Genomic DNA, 23336 nt, shown 5'->3' with positions numbered 1-23336 from the left:
TGTGGGATTTTTAAAGACTGGAGTGCGCTAGTGAGAAAGCATGAAGGGCTTTGCGCGGTGCTTATAGGCTGTCTGGGTTTGGTTTGCTAATAAAATTCTCACATCTTTATGACAGGGTGTGTTTTTACAACTGGGAGCATGGTACCCACTGAAGTTAGGCTCCTACTGGCCCACAGAGACTGGGAGCTAGGGATGCTATCTACCTGATGATTACATTTCAAGAGAATGGCTCCCAGGTCCTTGAGAAAGATAGTCCCAGATTGTAAAACTGGCAAGAGGCTTTTAAAAAGACTTACATCTCAAAGGGGCAGGGAAAGGATTTACAAAGTTAAGCGTTCTAAAGGAAATGCTCAAGGGAAACGGAAATCTCTTTAATGGTCCCCTTAATGGCGAGGCAAGCCGAAGGAAATGTTAAGACCTCTAGGAAAATCCTAGTCAGTGGCCTGGCCGACTAGAAGGCCTCCTGATATGGCTAATAATTCCTTTACATGTAATTTATTTAACTCTCACAACTAGTTATTGTTGGGTTAACAGAAGGAAAGTAAGACCTCAGCAGGTTGAGTGACTCATGAGATGTCATCTAGCTTTCAAATGGCGGCGTCTCAATTTGAACGCAGGGTCCCCCGACCAAGGACCTGCACTTTCCATCCCTGTGAGGCATTGTCGCCTGTCTGTCCCTAGGCTGGCTGTGCTAAAGCTCTTCCCGCCTCTCTGTCCTCTTCTTTCTGAGAATTCAGAACAAGCAGTGAGTTTCCCATCTTCAATGCTAGCCTGCCTGTAGGAATCCTCTGGTCTCTGTGTGAATCATTTATTGAGGTATGAGATACATACAATAAAGTGCGCAAGTCTTAAGTGCTTGGCCTGACAGACTGAATACACAACAGACAAAGGCTGGACCATATCTAAAAATAGAATTCTGACCACCAACCTGCAGCAACCAGCCCAGAAAACCAACCTTTTTTCTAAAATAATCAGCCCAGGAAGCCAGCCTGCTTGATGTCAGATTCTCAGGAAACCACATTGTTATCGGAAGCTACATAATTACTTCTGTAACATTCAGCCCCAAATGGCCAGGACTTGATTAATAACTGACAGCTCCCCTGCTTTTTGTCCCCGATTCCAATTTAGGTCCAGCAAAAGAAAACCAAGCAGGTACCCCTACACCAATCACGTAGGATGCTCTGCTTCTATTTTGTCCACCTACAGCTTCCCTAGGCCAACAGCCTCCAATCAGGGCACACCCCCTTTTTCCACCATAAAGCTTTCCCACTCCTCTGCCTGCCTTTGAGTCTCTGCCAAAACACAAGTGATAGAGGCTGACTCTTTTGTGAGAGCCTGAATAAATACCCTTTGCTTTTCTAGCTGGCTGATCTTTGTTTATTTCCACAGGCTCAATATGTGGAAGTCTATGCAATCACCACCCAGATCAAGACATGGAACATTTCCATCCCCCTAAAAAGCTTCCTTATCTCTTCCCAGATAATACCCAACTGACAAAACTCCACTCACTACCTAGAGACAGTACTACTCTGACTTTAAACATAATAGATTAATTTTGCCTCTTCCTGGACGAAATGATACAATACGAGGTCGTACAGTATGTACTCTTTCTTATACGTGGAATCACAAAGTGTGTCTATTGTGTCTGGCTTATTTTGCCCAATATTTTGTCTGTGAGATTCATCCATATTTTGAATACTGTATAGCAGTAACCTTGTCTTTTTTCTTCCTGAGTAGTCTTTTATGTGAACATACCACGACTTTATTTATTCATTCTACTGTTGGTGGGTTTGGGTGGTTCTTCATTTCTTGGATATTACGAATAAAATTGCAATAAACATTCCTGAGTATGTTTTTCACTGTAATCAGCACTCACTTCTCTGAGATATTACTTAGAAGTTGAATACTGTGTCATAAAGTGTGTGTTTGGCTTTAACAGATACTTCCAAATAGTTTTTCAAGATAATTGTATTAATTCGCGAACATGAGAATTCCCATTGCTCCACACCCTTGCTAAAATGTGGCATCGTCAGTCTTTAGCATTTGCCATTCTGGAAGCTGTGTATTTTTATCTCATTGTGGTTTTCATTTTCATTTCCCTGATGTGTAATGTACATCATTTGGTTTTGGTATTTTAAACGCTGTTCTGTTACCTAAATGGCTATTTCTGCTTCAAGAGGAAATGGCTATTTACAGTAACACAGATCTGTGGGCATGGATTGCATATAGAATTGATCTAATATTTAAATACTGTTGGTCAAGCCAAAGTTGGGAAATAAGCCACCAAGTCACCTAGTCTGTTTTATTTCCTGAAATTCATTTCCACTTCTAAAGCTATCTAAGTGCAGTTAGTGATCTAGAATATTCTTCCTTATTTCCTAGCCTCACATGAGTTACAAATCTTGCCTTGAGTGTTTATCCCTAGTCCTAGAGGGTATTTAAGTCCCCTCTGGTGCTACGGGCTGCATCTAAGCTCCAGGAACAAAGCCCCAGAGGCGTGCCTCGACAAATGAAGCTTAGTTTTGCCTCGCTGCCTAAGATTGTGGAACTTGTGGGTACCACTTTACCTCAAGAGAGATTGACATGATGGTGACAACACTAACCAGGAAGTTTTCTGGCTGCAAAGTGCAGGGTTGGCCTCAGTTATCTTTAAAGTCCTTCCAACTGAAGTCCCAGGGTCCTCCCCAGTGTCGGCAGCGCTGGGCCTCAGGTTCTGTGCATTATGGCTCACCTTTCATTTTGCAGATTGAGGGAAAGATGTTCCAACTCTTATTTATTTATTTATTTATTTATTTGTTGGGTCTTCGTTTCTGTGCGAGGGCTTTCTCTAGTTGCAGCGAGCGGGGGCCACTCTTCATCGCGGTGCGCGGGCCTCTCACCGTCGCGGCCTCTCTTGTTGCGGAGCACAAGCTCCAGACATGCAGGCTCAGTAGTTGTGGCTCATGGGCCCAGTTGCTCCGCGGCATGTGGGATCCTCCCAGACCAGGGCTCGAGCCCGTGTCCTCTGCGTTAGCAGGCAGACTCTCGGCCACTGCACCACCAGGGCAGCCCTGTTCCAACTCCTGTTGGAAAGTTCCCCATCTTATTCTCTTTTGTATCTGCAGCTCTAGCACAGTGTGCCTGGCATATAACTGGTAAAATATTTGTTAAATTGATGAATGAGAAACCGGAGGGCAATTTTCCGGGGGTGACAAAGTCCAGTTCTCTACCAGGAAGTAATATGATGATGGCTTTATGGTATGGTGACGATTACCCATAGAAAACACCCATCCATGGATTTGGATAAAGCAAGAGATGATCAGATGAGCTCAGGGCTTCATGGCTAACAGAGAGGGTGTGTGGCCCATTTTCTTTCCATCGTCCCCTCAAGGGAATGGCTCAGGGAAGGCTCTGGAAGAATCCTTGTGTAGGTTGAGGTAAAGGGAGATTTCTGAAGAGCCTTTGTCATACAGTCCCAGTACTTCCTTTGAACTGGAATTAGAATCCTCAAATCCAGTTCTCAGCACAGCATCCACAGTTTTAACTGCGGGAGAGGTGGGGAGGGGCAAGGCTGGCTGAAAGATCTGCTCTGCAGGAAGCTGCAAAAGCAGCGCTTTGTGCCCGCCTAGCTACTGCTCACAAGGCAGAGCTGCCCAGCCCTGCGGGGGAAGCCGACAGTCCCACTTTCACTGGCAGCTAATGACACCCCCAGGCTCCACCAATCCTCCCAGCAGCAGAGACCTGGGTAATTCTAACGCTCAGGTGTAAATCTTGGAAGATTAATCGTGTCTTCATCCCTGGTCTCTCTCTGCACATTTAGTACTTAACAGAGCCTCAGGTAATGATGCTATAGGGCTGGGTGGGACTGCAGAGGAGCTCCCGGAGGCCAGGGCAGTTTTCTCTGTGACAAGCACTTGCTTTTGCAGCTTGGTGTTAAGGCTGTAGCTAGTCTGGACATGGCTAGGGCTTGCTCAGGGCATAAAGCATAGCTGATGTCCTTGTTGGAGTCCCAGCTGCCTGTGTGTGCAGCACTGCTAATGTCACAGCCCCCAACACCCCAAAGTTCCTGAACACCAAATACGGCAGTGTCAGCAGGGAGGGAACACACCAGAGGGCGCAAGGGCTGTGCTGCCTTCTCAATGCTTTCCTCAAGATGCAAATCGTCTGGGAGAGGCGTGTACAAGCACAGTTATTGCAGCCTTGTTTGTAAAGGCAAAATTGCAAGTAACCATAATATCCGTCAATAGGAGAATGGCTAAATAACTGAGTCACAAATTTAGAATAGGAGGCAACAATGAAGAAGAATGAGGTGGGTCCAGATGTAATGACATGGAAACATCTCCCAAACATATTCAGTTTAAAAAAGTAGAAACTTGGGCTTCCCTGGTGGCGCAGTGGTTGAGAGTCCGCCTGCCGATGCAGGGGACACGGGTTCGTGCCCCGGTCCGGGAAGATCCCACATGCCGCGGAGCGGCTGGGCCCTTGAGCCATGGCCGCTGAGCCTGCGCGTCCGGAGCCTGTGCTCTGCAATGGGGAGAGGCCACAACAGTGAGAGGCCCGCGTACCGCAAAAAAAAAAAAAAAAAAAAAAGGACTCATCACAGCATTATCTGTAAGAGCAAAACCCTAGAACCTTTGTAAATATTCGTAAATTTATGTTCGCCAATGAACCCGTTGTAGTAAAATGGATACGTGAGGCTGAATTTGAGGTGGTACCAATGAGGCTCAGTGACTTCTGTAGTTGGATAGGGAAGAGGCAGTGATGACCCTGTGTCTCTAACCTGGACAATAATGCGGATGGTTAAGTACGGATGGTTAAGACATTAACTGAGATCAAGGCCTAATAACATAAGGTGTTTGTGGATTATCTGAGTAGAGTTATCTAGCAAATATGATTAGTTCTAGTGCTTGTGTGGAGAATGTGAAATCAATTGGAGGAAGTGGAGGGTTGAGGGTGGGGCTCGTTGTCAAGGAGAAGAGAACCAAGAAGCAGCAAGGATTTAAAACAAGGTGAAATAGTGAATATAAAGACTTCTGAAGTATTTATCAATCTGTAAGATGGGAATAAGTGTAGTAATATACATCTACTAAGGTAGGCATTAATGTCTGGGCTAGGTGCCTATATAAATAATCTCATTTAATCCTCATCACATCCTTCAAGGTAGGTAATGTCTATCCCCATCCTACAGATGAAGAAATGGAGGCTCAGAAAGGTCGAGTGGCTTTCCTGAGGCCACCACACTGGTAAGTTAAAGCCTCTCATAGAACCTCAAACGTAAGCACTCTGGAAGATGTTTTTCCTTGTGCTCTGTTGACTTGTTTGGGGATAAGAGTACCTACCTATCTGCCCCAGAGGTTGCCTAGACTTCCCCTGGAGAATTCTGGGGGCCCAGAAATCTGTCTTTTAAAATGACACCCGGATGATCCTGAGGCGGGTAGTTTTATGCATTTTGAGAATAATAGACCATGGCAGCCCTAAGTAAATGTAACGGTGATTACTGTTATTGATTGCTATGAGACTTTTCTTGGAAGGGACAGGTCACTTTTCATCTAAAAACCTGAAGGAACATTTTCCGTGTGTGTGTGTGTGTGTGTGTGCGTGCATGCGTGTGTGTGGTGTTTCCTGCAATCGGGCGTGTGTGTGGATTCAGGTCACTTCCTCAGCCCCATTCTGGCTTGGCCAGCCCTCTGGACGGTTTCCTCACCCACGCAGCTGAATCGCTTTCCTAAGAACCATGTCAGCTACAGAACTGCCTCCTCATCTCCTAGGCATCAAGAGTAAAGGGCTTGGTGTATGTGGCTGGATCCTGTTTTTGTTTTCTTTCCTGTCGATGGTCATTACCTTCCCTATCTCCATATGGATGTGCTTGAAGGTAATACCCTGGGAAATAAACTGGGCTCTCTCCATGAGCTGATGAATCATTAAGACTAAATACTCTCCCTTAATCTCTTAGATTATTAAGGAGTACGAACGCGCTGTTGTATTCCGACCGGGACGCATCCAAGCTGACAAAGCCAAAGGGCCAGGTATGACACTGCAGCTGCTCGTGATAAGGATCACGGGCACCTGTTACTGCTACTAGTGCCACCAAAAATTTTCTCTGGAAACATTTATTGAAAAAAAAAAATCACCGGAAGCTGGAGCCCTTGCGTTTCTGTACAATTGAAGGATCTTGTCCTCTTACTTGAGTTAACAGAAGTGATCACTAGACCATTAGCTGGAGAGCTTTGGAATCTGGATCAGTGTTCTAACACTCCCTCTGAGAGTTTCAGCGAATGTGAACAAAGAGTGGCTCCGGTTACATTGGCTGGGTGTCCCTTATTACCAGGGCCACTAAGAGAATGAAAGAAGAATGAAGGGAGGGAGTAAATGGCCAAGGGAGACAATTAAGCCACTCAGGGAGAGTATTCCGGGAGCTGGTGTTTGATTCTCACTCTTTGAAAGAGCCAATGGAAAAGTCAAAGGTAATGTCCTCTCTTGACAAGTGGATTAAGAGCAACATAGAGCTGGAAGCCATTTGACAATTCCGTTCGTCAAATGTGGTCTTTATTTCCATCCTTTCTCTACAGCCTCAGAATAAAATATGTCCCAAACTGTTCATATCATAAAAGGATGGGATTTTCTTTTGTGGGAGCCAGGAGTATCGATACTAAAAGTCCTCAGGAGTAAGACACTGATTTAATACTCATAACTTCTCTTGTGTATATTGTGTTGAACCCTATGAAATTGCTAATGTTTGGTTTCGATCCACCAAAATGGCAATTTCATATGATAGATTCTAATATTCTTGACAGGGGAGGCTCTCCAAACAGCATGTTGGAAGGCACATGGAAGAGAATGGTTATTTGCTATACTTCTCTAATAACATTTGCTTTCTTCCCCCTAATGTGATGTATTTAAGTAAAATCATTCTCCCTTCAACTGCACTGTAGGATCTCTGGGGGGGGCAGGAACTTCCTTATTCACTCTGTGCGCTTTGGACTTGGCCATGTACTATGGTAGGCATTCAGGTATCTGTTACATTTTTAAACATATGAGAAACTTCCAAAGGGGAAGCTTGTTACGGAGACTTGGCCATTTCAAGTAGTATTGATACAATCCTACTTGTCTAATAAGGAACCTAAAAGAAAGAGGGCAAAAATTGCTTATTATGGATATTTTTATGAGTTTGTCCAAATAGAGGTGTTAGAATTATCCAAGTGAGAAATACCAGAGCAAAGTTAACCCCGTCCTGGTCATGTTTCACGTGGTGAAGCCAAGATTATAAATTAGAATAAAATTGGATTTGAGAGAGGTCAAATAGCTATAACTTGCAGGACTCTAGAGAAAAGTCTCTTTTAAATGAATTTTCCCGGAAGTGTTCACCACTAAATCTCCCAGGATAACTAATCTCGTCATACATGTCTCTGGGGCTAAGAGAAGTTACCTCAAAATGTCATAAGAGCCAGAGGAAAACAGGCCAAATTGCTAATGGAAAACATCTCCACTTCTGTAAAGAGTAAATTATGCTTTAATAATAAAAGTGTTCATAACAGGAGCTGCTACTTTTCAGCACTGAATACATGCCTGGCACTATGTTTAGTATTTTATTTCATTATCATGCTGACACCTGCTTAATCTTCACTGCCATCTTATAGATATTAGGTGACTGAAGCTCAGAAAAATTAGATAAATGTTCCCAGGTCACAGCTGGTAAGTGGTAGGGGTGGAACTTAACTCTCTCTAGTTCTAAGGGCCATGATCTTAACTGGTTACTTAGCACCGGAAAAAAAAAAGTAAATTCGGAAGTAATCCTTACCCCAGAAAGGTTTAGACACCGAAAGAAAGAAAGCACCTTAGCAGTGTTTTCTGTTGATGCTACCTGTCCTTTTCATGATACTCAGTGTAGAAAGTTGTTTCTTCTTTGAAAACAAAAACAATAGCACAGAATCTTTCTGGTAAATGAAAATGGATTGGTGTCCCCATCTTGCTGACATTCCTTGTGGTTCTAATCTTTATAGCGCTTGCTGTAGAGAACCTTCCCCAGGGCAGTGTTAAGGAGTCATAGAATCCTCAAATGAGTTTCCTTAGCCCTATCCCTACCTCAATCCAAATCTTCACAAGAGATAAGTAAAAGTATTTACAACCGAGGATTGTCATTGTATATAAACTAGAACACAGCTACAGAGAAACTACAAATTTTGTAATACATTGGTTTTGGGGACACTGAAATCCTGGGAAGATTTCAATTTTAACATTCCTTCAGTACTAATGAAGATAAATGAGAATGTTGACAGTCACTGATATTCAAGGTCTAAAGTCTATTAATTGAATCTTTTATACAGATACCTTTAACATAAAGAAACCAATTTCCAAAATATCCTTTTAAATAAATGTCACACTCAACACTTGGATAGAAGTAAGTAGAATGTTTTACAAAAGAAAATCTAGAAATTAATTGTCAAGGATCTTCAGCTTTTTACCAAAAGATTTTAATTTCTAGGGAATCACTTTTCTTTAGTCATTGACTCATAGCAGGAAATAATTTCCCCAAAGGTATAGGTGTACGTATGGAAGATCATCTGAGAAGCATTTATAGTCCCATGCAAATAATGTACTGTATAGCTAGCAGACAATTTGTTGCAGTTATTTTCAGTTGGGTGAAATTCTAAACCATATTTTCTTTTGCATAGGTTTGATCCTGGTCCTGCCTTGCATAGACATGTTTGTCAAAGTTGATCTCCGGACCGTTACGTGCAACATCCCTCCACGGGAGGTAATGCTGATTAAAGCTATGTTTCTAGAAATAAAACCAATATCTTCCCTGTTACAGGGACAATTGAGACTGTATCATATGTTTTCAAACTCTAAAGGGGAGGATGAACTGAATCCTTAGAGATCTGCTTGGGGAGTCCTAGGTGGCTCCTGAGACGACTGGGCTTTGTCTCGCCAAATGAGAATGAAGCCAAGAGCAAGGGCTGAATTGCTAGAAGACCTGCAGTGACTGGGTGGGAGAAAGTCTGAGAGAAGAGAGAGAAGGGATACAGACGGCAGAGACAGTGGGGTGGAGAATGACAAGCCGACCCCTGGAGGAGTCTGATAAGTCGTTGTACTGGGGGCTGAAACTATTGGTGGCCGCTCAGGACGTTATCCTTTCCATCACCGTCTCCGGAAATGTTTTAGTAATAGCGATATAACTCACCTCTGCATTCAATGTTTTTAACTTTTTATTTTATATTGGAGCATAGTTGATTAACAATGTTGTGTTACTTTCAGGTGTATAGCAAAGTGATTCAGTTATACGTATCCATATATCTATTCTTCTTCGACTTCTTTTCCCATTTAGGTTGTTGCAGAATACTGAGCAGAGTTCCCTGTGCTACACAGTAGGTCCTTGTTGGTTATCCATTTTAAATATAACCGTGTGTACTGTACTAAATTTTTTGAGTGTTTGGATGCAACAAAGTGGGGTGTGCATGGGAAAGGAGCAGACACTGTACAGGGCTCACCTGTAACTGGATTTCAAATAGTTCTTTTCAATTCTTAAAGTACAGCAACTAAATGACCAGACCCAGTAAGTGGGTGATAAGGAAGAGAAACAGAATTGCTAATAATCATGCCAGTTTGTGATAAACAAAATGATCCAGGAAGAGAAAAGAAAATGTGTGGGAGGGCAAAGGGGATGAGAAGTGAGAAAATCAACACTTACGAGGAAATGTTAATCTTCCTCTCTCTGGTCCAGAAAATTCAATCGAGACTCAACAATGATGTCTTCATGCCATTGGTGGGAACTGCAGAGTCCTTACTTTGGAATTCAGTCCTAATCATAAGAGAGCTTAGGATGTTTAGGGGCTCTCATGGGCCTTTTCTGGCTCCATGGTAAACAGTTCTAGATGGGAGAAGGGAGTTCTAGGTCCTGCTTTTGTGGTACCCACAGAAAGCTCATTTGCTCCAAAGTACCTTGTCATGTTAATTCAGAACAATTAATGCAGAGCCTCTATAAATGGATTTTTCTTTATCTGAATACAGAACACGGTCTCTGGTGCCATCTGTTTTCTAAAAAGCACTGCTATTCATCAAGCCTGATGAAACTGAGAACCAAAAAGATTTCAGGTATCAGGGAGACAGGTGTTCTACCACTACTTAGATGGTGGAATTCCAGCAGGTTCTACTATCACATTTTAAAGTGGAAATACCTATTTCACTTCTGACTTCTCTAAGATGAAGTTACAGGGATAGGTACAGATCACATCTGTGTAGGAATTTTGCTATCAACAAGGATGATAGTACATTCAAGCCAGGACAGATTTCTGGTGATGCTGGCATGAGTTGTCATTAAAGCTCTCCTCCTGCGGAGAGGGCTCTGGGACTGGCTGACCCTTTGTGGATCAATCATTGTGAAAGTCATAAGCATGTGATTTTCCGTGTTCCTGCTCTACAGATCCTCACCAGAGACTCTGAGACCACTCAAGTGGATGGAGTGGTCTATTCCAGAATCTACAGTGCCGTCTCGGCAGTGGCTAATGTCAGCGATGTCCAGCAAGCCACATTTCTGCTGGCTCAGACCACTCTGAGAAATGTCTCAGGGACACAGACCTTGTCCCAGATCTTAGCTGGCCGAGAAGAGATGGCCCATAGCATTCAGGTAAAGATGTCAAGGACCAATAGCCTACATCTTTAATTCACTCATTTTAATTAACAGTGATGATCAAATATCAGCAGTTCAAAGCACCCCTCCCCACGTGCGCGCACGCACACACACACACAGACACACACACACACACACACACACACACACACAACTGCTCTCAACAGATGGGCTTCAGTTTGGGATTTCACTTTTTTTTTTTTCTTTATAATCATGAGGTCCAGATTTAAAAATCTGAGTGGGAGCGGGGAGCTGTTGGAGTGTGTGTGGAATTCAAAATTATGAATTACCATTGTACACTTTAGCCTTTTTTGAAGAGCTTAGAGATCAGAGTTATTTTTAGTTTAGATTACTCCAGAGGAAGGGCTGCCCTTTCTCAGGCATTTCAGTGGAATGTGAACGTTAGAAGGACGTTTGGTTGAGACAGCACAGGACTGCTATCCCTGGGAAATCCGACTTCATGTACTAATATCAATAATGATATGAATAGCAGTCATAATTATAATATTGATAAGGATGTAACAGGTATCCATCTCACCTCCCGTACACCCTAGATTATAGACGATCACATTTCTGTGTTTTCTTGAATCAATTAACATTTTGATTCTGAGCCTGCCTTCTGTAAGTTAAGAGGGAAATTCAACTTTGGCCCTTCTTGGCATCTCCTCCAGCCCCTAAGGTAGTGCAAAGTCCCCGAGGTTTTATAAGGTAATATCAGTTCTGCATGATAACTCTCCACGTCATTTTAAGAGCCACACGAGTTCAATGACTCAGCCGTTTCCCCATCACAGTCAGGTCACTGGCCTCTTGTGAGGTCTCCCCGTCTCCCAGCTCTCTGCAGGGATCACGGAAAAGCTAGGGCTCACTTGCTATTTGGTATCACATAGATCTCTGCCCTTTCCCCTTTGAGGGAACTACCCATCTGGTCTCATTATTTCTCAAGGCGTTCTTTCTCATCCCTTCCCCTCCAGGATAACCAGCAAGATATCTTCAGTGGTCTTAAGCTTTAACAAAAGATGAGGATGTCTTTGATTTTAGGCTTCTTCTGCTCTAAAAAATATATGCCTTAACTATATATATATATATGCCTTGCTACCTGTTTAAAACTGAGCCACAGGTCAGGGGTTAAACAGAGCAAGACAAATAATATCTCAGAAAGTACCCAGTGATAATATGTACTGAGTTATTGCTGGGCACCGATACATATTTTAACATGTGTTATCTCCAAAACTCATGACAATCCTGAAAGAAAACCTTTTATAGTATGAAAACTGAGAATCAGAAAGGTTAAGTCATGGGCCCAATGATTCACAGCTGCAAATGGCAGAAGCAGGACAAAGTCCGTTGCTGCCAGTTTGGTGTCAGTGACAAGAAAATGTGGGCTATTTTCTCACATCTAGATGGATAGTATAGACTTCATTAGAAATGGTTTGGGGCGGACCTGCTGAGGAACCACCTATTAAAAGACCTATCAAGTTTTGTTTCTGAATCCTTCCCAGGATTCACTTCAATGCCAGGAAGTGGGCGATAAGAACTCCTATCCCCTTTCCAAACTGTCTCACTCCAAATGCTGTAAATACAGAGGGAGAAAAAGAAGAGGACTTTCCTTGCATATATAACATATAGCAGGAACTTCGATTACACACCTGTCTTCTGATCAACGACCTTTCTTTTGACTTGGAAACAGATTTTACTTGATGACGCCACCAAGCTGCGGGGGACCCAGGTGGCCCAAGTAGAAATCAAAGACGGCCGGATTCCCGGGCAGTTGCAGAGGTCCATGGCTGCTGAGGCCAAGGCCACCCAGGAGGCCAGGGCCAGGGTAAGGGCGACTCCATCTGCACTGGAGGGTGAGCTTCCCAGCCTTGGAGCCAACAAGGATGGAGCTTGAAAGGAAGCTCAGGTCCCCTCGACGATTTCAATAAGAAGAGGGTTTCTTTCTCACAGTTTTTACTGAGAATTTCCCCTTGAGTTGAAAGCTCACAGGCAGCTTAGTGCACCTTGAGGAAGCTTGGTGTCAGGTCTTGGGTCAAGGGTGCTCGGCAGCGTACTCAGTGACTTAGCCAGGTGGGTCCCCACTCTGGCCACACAGCAGAGCCTCCTAGAGAGAAATGAGCAAAGCAAACACCAGTTCCCAGGCCTCACCTCACACTCAGTGAAGTAGAGTCTCTGGTGGGCCCAGGAACCTGCGTTTTTATAAAGCTGATGATTCTGAGGTAGCAACTTGGTGCCTGTCTTTGGAGCATCTTCCTTCTGGTGTGTTAAGTGAACTGAACTAAGAGGAGGGGGGTGACTACAATGCGGGTTAGAATTACAAAATGTGAGTGCAGCTTGGTCTGGAGTGTCCGTGAGTCTGTTGGATCCATAGCCCTCACATCTGTGTGGACGGGTTTCCTGAAGTATCAGAAGCCAATTAGATTAGAAGCCTCCAGTACCCCCTTTGGAATCATACTTGGGACTCGAGGGAGGTTTCCCTCTACTTTATCTCTGGTTTCTCTGCTAAGCTCCAGCAGCTTCTAAGCAGTTGACTTGGGAGTCGCTTTTTTTTTTACATTAATTAATTTATTATTATTTTTTAAAGAAGATGTTGGGGGTAGGATTTTATTAATTAATTTATTTTTGCTGTGTTGCGTCTTCGTTTCTGTGCGAGGACTTTCTCCAGCTGTGGCAAGCGGGGGCCACTCTTCATCGTGGTGCGCGGGCCTCTCACTATCGCGGCCTCTCTTGTTGCGAAGCACAGGCTCCAGACGCGCCGGCTCAGCGGCCACGGCTCACGGCCCCAGTCGCTCCGCGGCATGTGGGACCCTCCAGACCGGGACTCGAACCCGTCGTCCCCGCATTAGCAGGCAGATTCTCAACCACTGTGCCACCAGGGAAGCCCCTACATTAATTAATTAATTTATTTATGCCTGTGTTAGGTCTTCGTTTCTGTGCGAGGGCTTTCTCTAGTTGTGGCGAGCGGGGGCCACTCTTCATCGCGGTGCGCGGGCCTCTCACTGTAGCGGCCTCTCTTGTTGCAGAGCGCAGGCTCAGTAGTTGTGGCTCACGGGCCCAGCTGCTACGCGGCATGCGGGATCCTCCCAGACCAGGGTTCGAACCCGTGTCCCCTGCATTAGCAGGCAGATTCTCAGCCACTGCGCCACCAGAGAAGCCCGGGAGTCGCTTTTGCACGTGGGCAGTGAGTGCACACAGAGGGGCAGCTGAGCTCCAGTCATTCCTGGGCAGTCTGAGGACCAGAGGAGGAACAGGGCACTTAGGAGAGTCCCAGTGAGGGTTTGCAGACCGGCACTTGCTGCTGCTTGCATCAAGAGCGGGGAGAGCTTGAAACAATCCTTACATTGTAAGGATGAGACAAAATTGGCAACCGAATGAAATCTAGAAAAAAAAATCTATGATAAGTAAAAAGGACAGAAAAGAAGCCAGTTGGAGGCCTTGAATTTCAGACTTCTCTGAAAACGAAAGCAGCCAGTGGTGAGGCTCCATGGTGACTCAAGAGCATCACCAGGGTAGATGGACCTGTATTTGTTCGGGTTAAAGGCAGCGCTTTTATTTTGTTTGAGAATGAAATCTAAGGACTCATAATTTGTAAGCTATCTCCCTGCTTCTTGCAACCTTCTCCAATTTCTCTCATCACATTAGGATGTGAAACTCTAATCCTTGCCAAAGAAGTAAGCAGATGAAACATGGGTGGCCAAGTAGGGGCTGGGAGAGAAGTATCAGTGCAGACCCAGGAAAAGAAAGCACTAGTGACAGCTGTAAGCTGTCTAAAGGCTTTTATTTCTGTCGATTTAGGTCCTTGCAGCAGAAGGAGAAATGAATGCTTCTAAAGCCCTGAAGTCAGCCGCCATGGTGCTGGCTGAGTCCCCCATCGCCCTCCAGCTGTGTTACCTGCAGACCTTAACCACTGTCACCACAGAGAAGAATTCCACCATTGTTTCCTCTGCCCATGAATGTACTAGAGGGCATTGGTGGCATCAGCTACAGTAACCACAAGAAGGTCCCTAACAGAACCTGAGACCCTCCTGCTGCAGCCAGCCATTGCTTAGGGAGGCATATCTGTTCCTATGGAGACCAGCAGTTAGAAGTGTTGAGAATTTCAACACTATTTAGGCCCAGTAACTCTACAGCTGGAACAGCATTAGCAGGGAGATGCTATAGAGGCTATAAAAAAAGAAAAAGAAAAAGAAAAAAGAAGGGCCATATACTACTTTTATTTTTAAGAACATAAAAGTACTTTGCATTATTCTTATGAGAATCAGTGAGTAGGTGTCCCTGACTTAGAGCAGGAACTTTCTTGTAGTAGCTGGGAGAAATTACTTTTTTAAAAATTTATTTATTTATTTATTTTTGGCCACATTGGGTCTTCGTTGCTGTGCGCGGGCTGCTGTGCGCGGGCTTTCTCTAGTTGTGGCGAGCCGGGCTACTCTTCGTTGTGGTGTGCAGGCTTCTCATTGTGGTGGCTTCTCTTGTTGCGGAGCACGGGCTCTAGGTGCATGGGCTTCAGTAGTTGTGGCACGGGGGCTCAGTAGGTGCATCTCGCGGGCTCTAGAGCGCAGGCTCAGTGGTTGTGGTGCACGGGCTTCGTTGCTCCATGGCATGTGGGATCTTCCCAGACCAGGGCTTGAACCCGTGTCCCCTGCATTGGCAGGCGAATTCTTAACCACTGCGCCACCAAGAAAGCCCCAGAATTACTTTTTAATGGGTTTAAGAAGCACTCTAGATAATCTGCAAAGTAACACATATTTCCACTAGCTATTTGCTGTATAATTCCAAAGTGATTATTGGCTAAATTTCCAATACTTAGCTATTTGCTTCCTAATTCCAAAGTTGGCTAAATTTATTATTGGCTAAATTTCCAATCGTTACAGCAAAACCCCACAATGCTTAAAATTGTGATTGATTTTGATGTTAAACACACTATCATGTGTAAAATAGATAGCTAGTGGGAACCTGCGGTATAGCATGGGGGGCTCAGCTCGGTGCTCTGTGATGACCTAGATGGGTGGGATGGGTAGGAGGGAGGTCCAGGAGGGAGGGGATATATGTATACACATAGCTGATGCACTTCGTTGTACAGCAGAAACTAACACAACATTGTAAAGCAATTATACTCCAGTAAAAAAAAAAGAGAAAAATAGAAGTAATATATAATTCAGAAATCACCTAGAAATACTAATTTTATAGAAGCTTTCTAATTATTTGGAAGACTAATCATTTAGTAAAAGTAAAGATTATTCCACCTGAAGAAAAAACAAAAGACTAACGGCTGCAAATTTATCACCACCTCCTCTAGGCAGATTGCATTCAGCTCTCTGGTTGTGTGTCATCCTGCTGGGACTGGTGGCCAATCTCAGCCTCCCAGCACCTTTGTCACAGGGTGAGACAAGGCATAAGGAGGCTGCAAGGTCCAGTCAGTTTATTTGCTTACAAGTGAGAACGCTTGTAAAAGGTTTGGTTGGTAGAAATCCCTGGGGAACATTAGCCTGTGGACTTCATGTTTTCACTCTATCATTAGTCCCAAGAGCCCCAAGTCATCAAGAATAGTTTGCAAACTCTATTCTTCCTCTCTAAAAACCAAAAAAACAAAAAACCTCTTAAAAATAAAGAAGCCATAGAATGTGCATATATTTTCAAAATTGCTCTCTTGGAGATTATTTTGTTGCCATGGTGCAGTTTTCTTTCGGGATCCATTTTGAGCAATGGGCTAGAATTTTTAAAAGTTACCCGTTATTGAATGTCTGCCATGTGTGACACTGTGCTCAGTCCCATATGGGTGCTAAGAAATATCCTTGTTTACAGATGAGAGAATGATGTCAAGAGGCTGAATAACTTGTCCAGGGTCCCTCGGCTAGTGAACGTTGGGTTAGGATTGAAAACCAGGTCTGACTCCAAAGTTCTTGCTCTTAAACATCATTGAGTTTTACTGGGGGAACTGGGTGGAGGAGTGACGGAACCCTTGCACCGCCTTTTTGCCTTCAATACCAACCTTCAAGGTTTTAGAAGTCTGGGTGCCCACTATAGTTTTCGCTGTGTTTAGGCCTGTGAGAGCATGCACACACGTGTGCACACGAACCCCGACACACTCACACTCCCTTCCACACCCCCCCACACTCCTGGCATCACCCCTACCCTCACATCCCACCCCCTCCATCTACCCCCGTCTCCACTCACATCCCCTCCACGTGCTTCCCTCAACAGACAGGTACTATCTTCATATAAATGCAAAATGGGGATCCCATTCTTATCTTTGGTTTTGTAACCTATTCTTCCCATGAAACCATATCATACTTGATAGGATTTTTGTTCAATTCACGGCTTATGAATTTTTCAGTAGATTCTACTGACTCGAGCACAGGCTCCGGACGCACAGGCTCAGCAGCCATGGCTCACGGGCCCAGCTGCTCCGTGGCATGTGGGATCCTCCCAGACCGGGGCACGAACCCGTGTCCCCTGCATCGGCAGGCGGACTCTCAACCACTGCACCACCAGGGAAGCCCTCTAGTACTCATTTTTAAACTCACTGGCGTTCAGATTTTTTTCTTACAGGGCAAATATTTGCACTTTAACAGACAAAAATGTAGCATAGTTCCTCCACGCCAGCCAGTATCTGGGTCCAGGAAGTCACACGAGTTAGACACTTCACCAGTGACCCTACGTCTCATGGACAGTGGTGCAGAGACTCAACACAGGCCAGGGCAGCTGTGGCACTGAGGAACACCTGAGCAGGGGGCCCTGCTTATACAAGGACATTTTGCTGCCCAAATCTTCTCCTAGCCAGTTCCAGCAGTCTTCAGTTATCCCTTCTTTGGGTCTCTGTGATAGCACTGAAAATGCAAATCTTTCCTGCCAGCATACAGCAAACTCTAAACTAGCGGCTCTCCCTGAAGGTCATCATTCTCTCACTCACTGGAAGTTCTTTATCAAAACAAACAGCCTGCTCACGTCCCATGGGGTGGGAATGGGGGTGTGAAGCTCTAGCAGAATCTCCGGCCACGGCATGTGTGCTTTGAAAACTCTCCAGAAGATTCAAATTGCTCTCCGCCTTCCAGCATTCAGCTTCCTTAATTCTTTAGCATTACCGTAGGTCATCTACTGTATTAGTTACTAAAGGCTGATTAAAGAGGGCTCCTTAGAAAGTAAGCATATCTGGGGGCAAAGGACTGTAGAAGAATCAGGAAAGGTCAGAGCCCTCCTGGAATGTGAGTGTCAAGGATGATATTCAAAATACAGTCACACTTGCCCCCAGAATAAGGCTCAAGTGTTTTTCTTCTGGCAAGGGAAGCTGGAAGGGAGGGCGGAGTTAGGAGGGAGAAATAATTGACAACGTCTTTGGAGAGAAGGAAGTGTCTAATCTTCTTGAGATGCAGTCCCAGCACCACCCCATTTAAGCCAGTACAGAGGACCCCCTTCAGATGGTTTTCCTGTTTTAACGACAGGCAAGGCGTGACACTGACCATACTGCTGAGGCAGAGTCTGAAGTCCCCCTTTGTTGCCCCAGGCATTGCCCCTTAGTTGCTGGGCCAATACAATTTCTAGTGGCTGTGGACATCGCAGGTACTGTTCACTAGTGTATTTGGCTGTGTGCAACCTTGGAACAGGGACCCCTGGAGAGGTGATCTCTTTCCAGACTCTTAAATGGGAAATGGTAGGGGGTGGCAAGCTCCCACTTGCTCTTTCTGTGATCCTCACTTACCTAATCACTCCCTCCTTCCCCTCCACCATCTCTCTGTCTCTCTCTCTCTTAACCCCCTTTTCCCACTGTCCTCTGTTACTAGAACAGGGTAAGTTCCCACCCCTTTCTCTTCCTGTCTGGATGTCTCTTACACAAAACTCTGTGATCTAGCCAGCGAAGCGTGGCCTTTAATGTCCTAAAGGGTGAAATAAAGCTACCATTACAGATGTTTATTAGATTTATCCAATGAAATGCACAGGTGTGTGGCCTGAGTTTGGAACAGAATTCAATGGGAGAGAGGCAGGGGCACGTGACACGCATTTTGCTGGTGAGGATCTAGCAGCACAGCGTGGTTCTGCAGCCAATAATTTTGGTGGTCACTTCTTCATCTCTGGAGATTTTCAGACACTGTATCATGTAAACCAGTATGTAACTAATCAGCAAGAACTATGTGTTATATAATATCATCTAATACTCAGTTCATGTTAAAATGTCTCCAATCTTCTTAAAAATATCTTTTTACCTGTAGGTTGCTTGAGTTAAGAATCCTAAGTTCTCACAGAGAGGGCTTTTGTTTCATTGGCCTATTTCACCTAATCTACACGTTCACAGCCCCTGTTTCTTTCTGTGTTTCATTGGCCTCTTAATTTCATTTAATCTACATGTTCACATCCCCTGTTTCTTTCTGTGCCCTTTGTTTGTTGGAGAAACTGGGTTGTTTGTCCTCTAGAATTTCCCCTTTCTGAATTTTGTTGATGTTGTTTAGCATCGTTTCCAGTAAACTGGTTAATTAGATCTGGAAGCGTGATTCCATTCAGGACCAGTTTTTGGCAAGAGCATGTGTAGCCCAGCATGTCCTCCTGGATCCCATCAGGGCACACTCAGCATCTGGCTGTCTCACTTGGTGATGCTGACTGAGTCACCAGCTGTTCAGTTCCCCATCGATATTTCTTGGTTTTTTATTCTTTAATTTAATTTAATTTTTGGCTGCGTTGGGTCTCTGTTGCTGCGCGCCGGCTTTTCTCTAGTTGCGGCGAGCGGGGGCCACTCTTCGTTGTAGTGCGTGGGCTTCTCATTGAGGTGGCTTCTCTTATTGCGGAGCATGGGCTCTAGGCACGCGGGCTTAAGTAATTGTGGCACACGGGCTCAGTAGTTGTGGCTCGTGGCTGGCGGGCTCTAGAGTGCAGGCTCAGTAGTTGTGGCTCACGGGCTCAGTAGTTGTGGCTCATGGCTGGCGGGCTCTAGAGCGCAGGCTCAGTAGATGTGGTGCACAGGCTTAGTTGCTCCACAGCATGTGGCATCTTCCCGGACCAGGAATCGAACCCATGCCCCCTGCATTGGCAGGTGGATTCTTAACCACTGTGCCACCAGGGAAGCCCCCAATCAATATTTCTCATAACATTTTTAGCATCCATTTTGCCCAGTTACAGTATTCTCATTGAGTTGCAAATGGTATTTTTTCTAATTCAATCTTTCTCAGATCTTCTCCTGAAAGTCTCTTATAAAGGAGAAACTTCTTTCATTAACTATATGGTTATTCAACAAAAACTTGAGAATCTACCATATGCCTGGTCACTATTAAGTGCAAAAACCAATTTTTTATATTGACCTTACTCCTTAGTCTTAACCTGTGCCCTCAAAGTTCTTCACAGTCTAGCCACAAACTTCCTATCTGTCTCATCCCTTGTCTCTAATTAAACATCTAATTGATAAGTTGCTCAAAACTCATCAGACAGCTTATAAATTCAGCCTGCCTCTGGGTTCTCTTAGTCCAAACCCAACCCATCCATTAGTCTCAATTCTCCCTTGAAGTCTTCCTCGGTACACCTGCAGACCCCTTCCCTGTCTTCCGTGGCACACACATGTCCTGGTTATTTACTGACATCTCACACTGATGTATTTAACTGATGCTCATCATATGCTAAGTCTGGCTTCCTCAGTTGGACCCTAAGCTCCTTGAGGCCTCTTAGTGGACTCAGTCTTACTCATTTAGCAATAACATATCCCTCCCTGATATGTAAAATTTAGATCACATGAATCTTCTAATTCGGTATAGAATCCATATGGTAGGTTGCCAACATGTGGGATCCAAATGGTGCTGACAAATAACATGAAATATCAGAAAGGAAGGCAGACAATGGAAGGAACCCCTCACAGCCTTTTCTTTTTAATGAGTAATAGGAAGAAATGTAATTGAGTGGAGATTTGAAGATAATGTAGTATTTCATCAGGAGAATTTTTGTGAAAATTTATTTCTTTGAATCCAGACTAATCCAGGGTCCACATTGATCCCAGTGCATATCCCTGGATCTTATGCAGTCAATAAAATTATGGTAAATTTCTATAGGCCAGAACGTCTTGGTGTTCTCTAGGATTCTGTCAAAATGGAATCCATTTTCTGATCAAATATCATATAATGCCATTTATCCCCTCTTTGAAATACGTGTGATATACCTAAGAAACAGAATAAAAATTTTCTTTCTGAAGCCAGCTTACAGAATAGTTGAACTAACCCTGTGGCTTTTTCTTTGTCTTTTTATTGAGTTGCTTAAGGAAACAGTAATATCTCTAGACAGGTTGTCTCTTCAATAAAAGTCAGGACTGCTTGACTGATGTTGGGAAATCTGGAATCTGGGAAAACATGAGATAAGACTCCAGAGGCTCCATTAACTGGTGTTGCAGAGAATCATAAACTCGCCCTCCTTCCTGCAGGGGTGGAACCCTACCTCAGCCTTTGTCTCTGAACCTACGGGCTTGTTAATCCGCCGCAGAAAGGCCGGGCGCTCCAAACTAAGTCCAGGAGAGAGAACACAACTATTAAATATTTCTAGAAGTTGTTTCATCTTTTTTTTTTTTAATCAGCCAAGATAGAAATTCCTCTGTCAACATAATTTTTGCTTGCTTGTAACTTTGTAGTATCTGTTAGAAAAGGGAGCAATCCCTCCTCAGTGCTCCAGATCACAAAAGAAAAATGTGAATTGGATGACATCCCTGTCAATTATCTTAGGTATAAAAGAGGGAGGCAAGACACCTTTAGAGAGAGCAGCACAGGCCACAGTCCATTTGAGGAGCTTGACTCTGTGTTAATATTTGTCTGTCCCTCCATGTAGTGGCAGGGGCAGGATGGGGCTTATCTCCAATTTGTTTTTTTTTTTTTTTTTTTTTGACCTTTAAGTTAAAGAAGAAAGTCAATTCACTAGCAGATTGTGGGGAAAACAGCAATTCCAGGAAATATGATCAGTAATTAATGTTACTTTGGGTAGAAATTCAAGCTGAATTGAAAATCCCCTATGACTGTTTCTTGGCTATTTGGACATTGTATTCATTGCCTTATAAAAACAACTGATTTATTAATTAGTAAGTTTGGCAAAAGGGCCTCCCCTGTTCACTGGCCAAAAATTCACTCATTTCAGATTTCCTCTGAAACATTAAAAAAGGCCCATCCAGCCACCTGCTACCCCCCGCCCCCGCCGCCCCCCTCAACCCCACGTCTTGTTTCTCTGCTCACAACTCCTAGGAACTTCCAGTGGCTGGACTGAGGGCCTGGGGGACTGGACACAACTGGGACAGAAGACTCCTCATTGCTTCTCACAAACTTTGCTTTTCCTTCTTTTACCTTTTGCTGAGGAATTTGAGTGCTGTTTGCGAGGAGGAAAGAAATAGTCTAAAATTTTTATCAGTTTGACTTTGGTTTTGAAGGTCTTTGTGCTTATTGCTGTGATTTGGAGTATAATTAAATATCTTGGGAGTTGAGATGAAAAGATCCTAGTTCTTCTTCTAGAATCTACTTAACTCTGCCCTTACCACAGACTCAAAGAGGACTAATCAATTCCTAGCCATTTATGCCTTTCATATGCAAACCAAACAATTCAGAGCTCCTAACCCCACCACCTCCTTTATCTGGCCCTCACACCCTGGGCCATACCATCTGCCCTCATCACCCTAGCACCAGGTACCAGATAATTAGGGACAGCTCAGTGTCCCAGGGCCCCGCAAAATGATTCAAACTAGCAAATCCTAAACCGCTTACCTGCCTCACCCATTCCTTCCCATGGAAACCACGATAAAGCCTCTTGCCTGCACTTTGCCTTTGCTCCTTTTGCCTCCTGATTTTTTTAAAATTAATTAATTTATTTTTGGCTGTGTTGGGTCTCTGTTGCTGCGCGAGCGGGGGCCATCTCTCGCTGCGGTGCGCGGTCTTCTCACCGCTGTGGCCTCTGTTGTTGCGGAGCACAGGCTCCAGAGCGCAGGCTCAGTAGTTGCGGCACACGGGCCCAGCTGCTCCGCGGCATGTGGGATCCTCCCGGACCAGGGATCGAACCTGTGCCCCCTGCACTGGCAGGCAGATTCCCAACCACTGCGCCACCAGGGAAGCCCCTTGCCCCCTGAGTTACACTGTTGCTCCCCTAGTGCCCTGGGGGTGCATGCAGTGTGCTAGCTCCTCTTGGGATCTGTGAGTGTAACTAAGCTATCTTTTCAATGGCAGCTGTCTCTTGACCTGTCGGCCGTGTCGTACCTGAATTATAATAAAACTTAGGTTTAAAAACACCAAGTCATGAGCCTGGGGTCCTCATCTCCATAGAAGGAGGGCTCATCTCCAAGGAGACGAATTAGAGAATTCATCCACACAGAGCAGACCCCTGTTTTAATGTACAGGAAATGCCCTGGAAGGAATATGCTGTGTAGGTCGTTCCAACAGAAAATCATCCATCTGTAAATTATAAACAAAGCTGCTTTGATTCAGGCCACTGCCTTTGAGGCCTTCTCTTCCGCCACTTGGGTATCAGCAGTGCCTCCTGATTTAGCGGTCTCTAGAATTCAAGCCAAATGGTGGCAGTGCTGTGGAAGGGAGGGGGGTCCTCATCAGAAGTGGCAGAACGACGTCAGGCCTCAGCTCTCATGTGTTCTAATGCAGCCTATGTGTTTCTGACTCTCTGTCTTCTGAACGGTGTCAACTCTGAGGAAGGTCTGGGGAAATGTTCTGACCTTTTTTTGCCTATACCCTTCTCCAAATATTCTTCCCCTGGTGAGTACCCTGCATGCATCTCTGACCTGCCC

The 23336-nt window shown here is 44.6% G+C and overlaps 1 protein-coding gene across 2 annotated transcripts in view; it reads left to right on the top strand.

Annotated features, from left to right (window-relative positions):
• STOML3 (stomatin like 3) overlaps positions 1-23336 on the top strand; it is a 37177-nt gene that overhangs the window by 9399 nt on the left and 4442 nt on the right. The window contains exons 3-8 of one of the 2 annotated variants that reach the window (XM_060129024.1): positions 5748-5851; positions 5933-6005; positions 8652-8734; positions 10400-10603; positions 12294-12428; positions 14399-14593. In XM_060129024.1, coding sequence (XP_059985007.1) covers positions 5748-5851; positions 5933-6005; positions 8652-8734; positions 10400-10603; positions 12294-12428; positions 14399-14593 — 794 coding nt within the window. Of the gene's footprint in view, positions 1-5747; positions 5852-5932; positions 6006-8651; positions 8735-10399; positions 10604-11780; positions 12429-14398; positions 14594-23336 lie in introns of those variants that run through there. The other variant, XR_009536735.1, reaches the window with a different exon arrangement.

The sequence above is a fragment of the Lagenorhynchus albirostris genome, chromosome 18 (assembly GCF_949774975.1).
Source record: "Lagenorhynchus albirostris chromosome 18, mLagAlb1.1, whole genome shotgun sequence".
Lineage (NCBI taxonomy): Eukaryota > Metazoa > Chordata > Mammalia > Artiodactyla > Delphinidae > Lagenorhynchus > Lagenorhynchus albirostris.
This window is presented reverse-complemented; position numbering and strand designations above follow the sequence as displayed.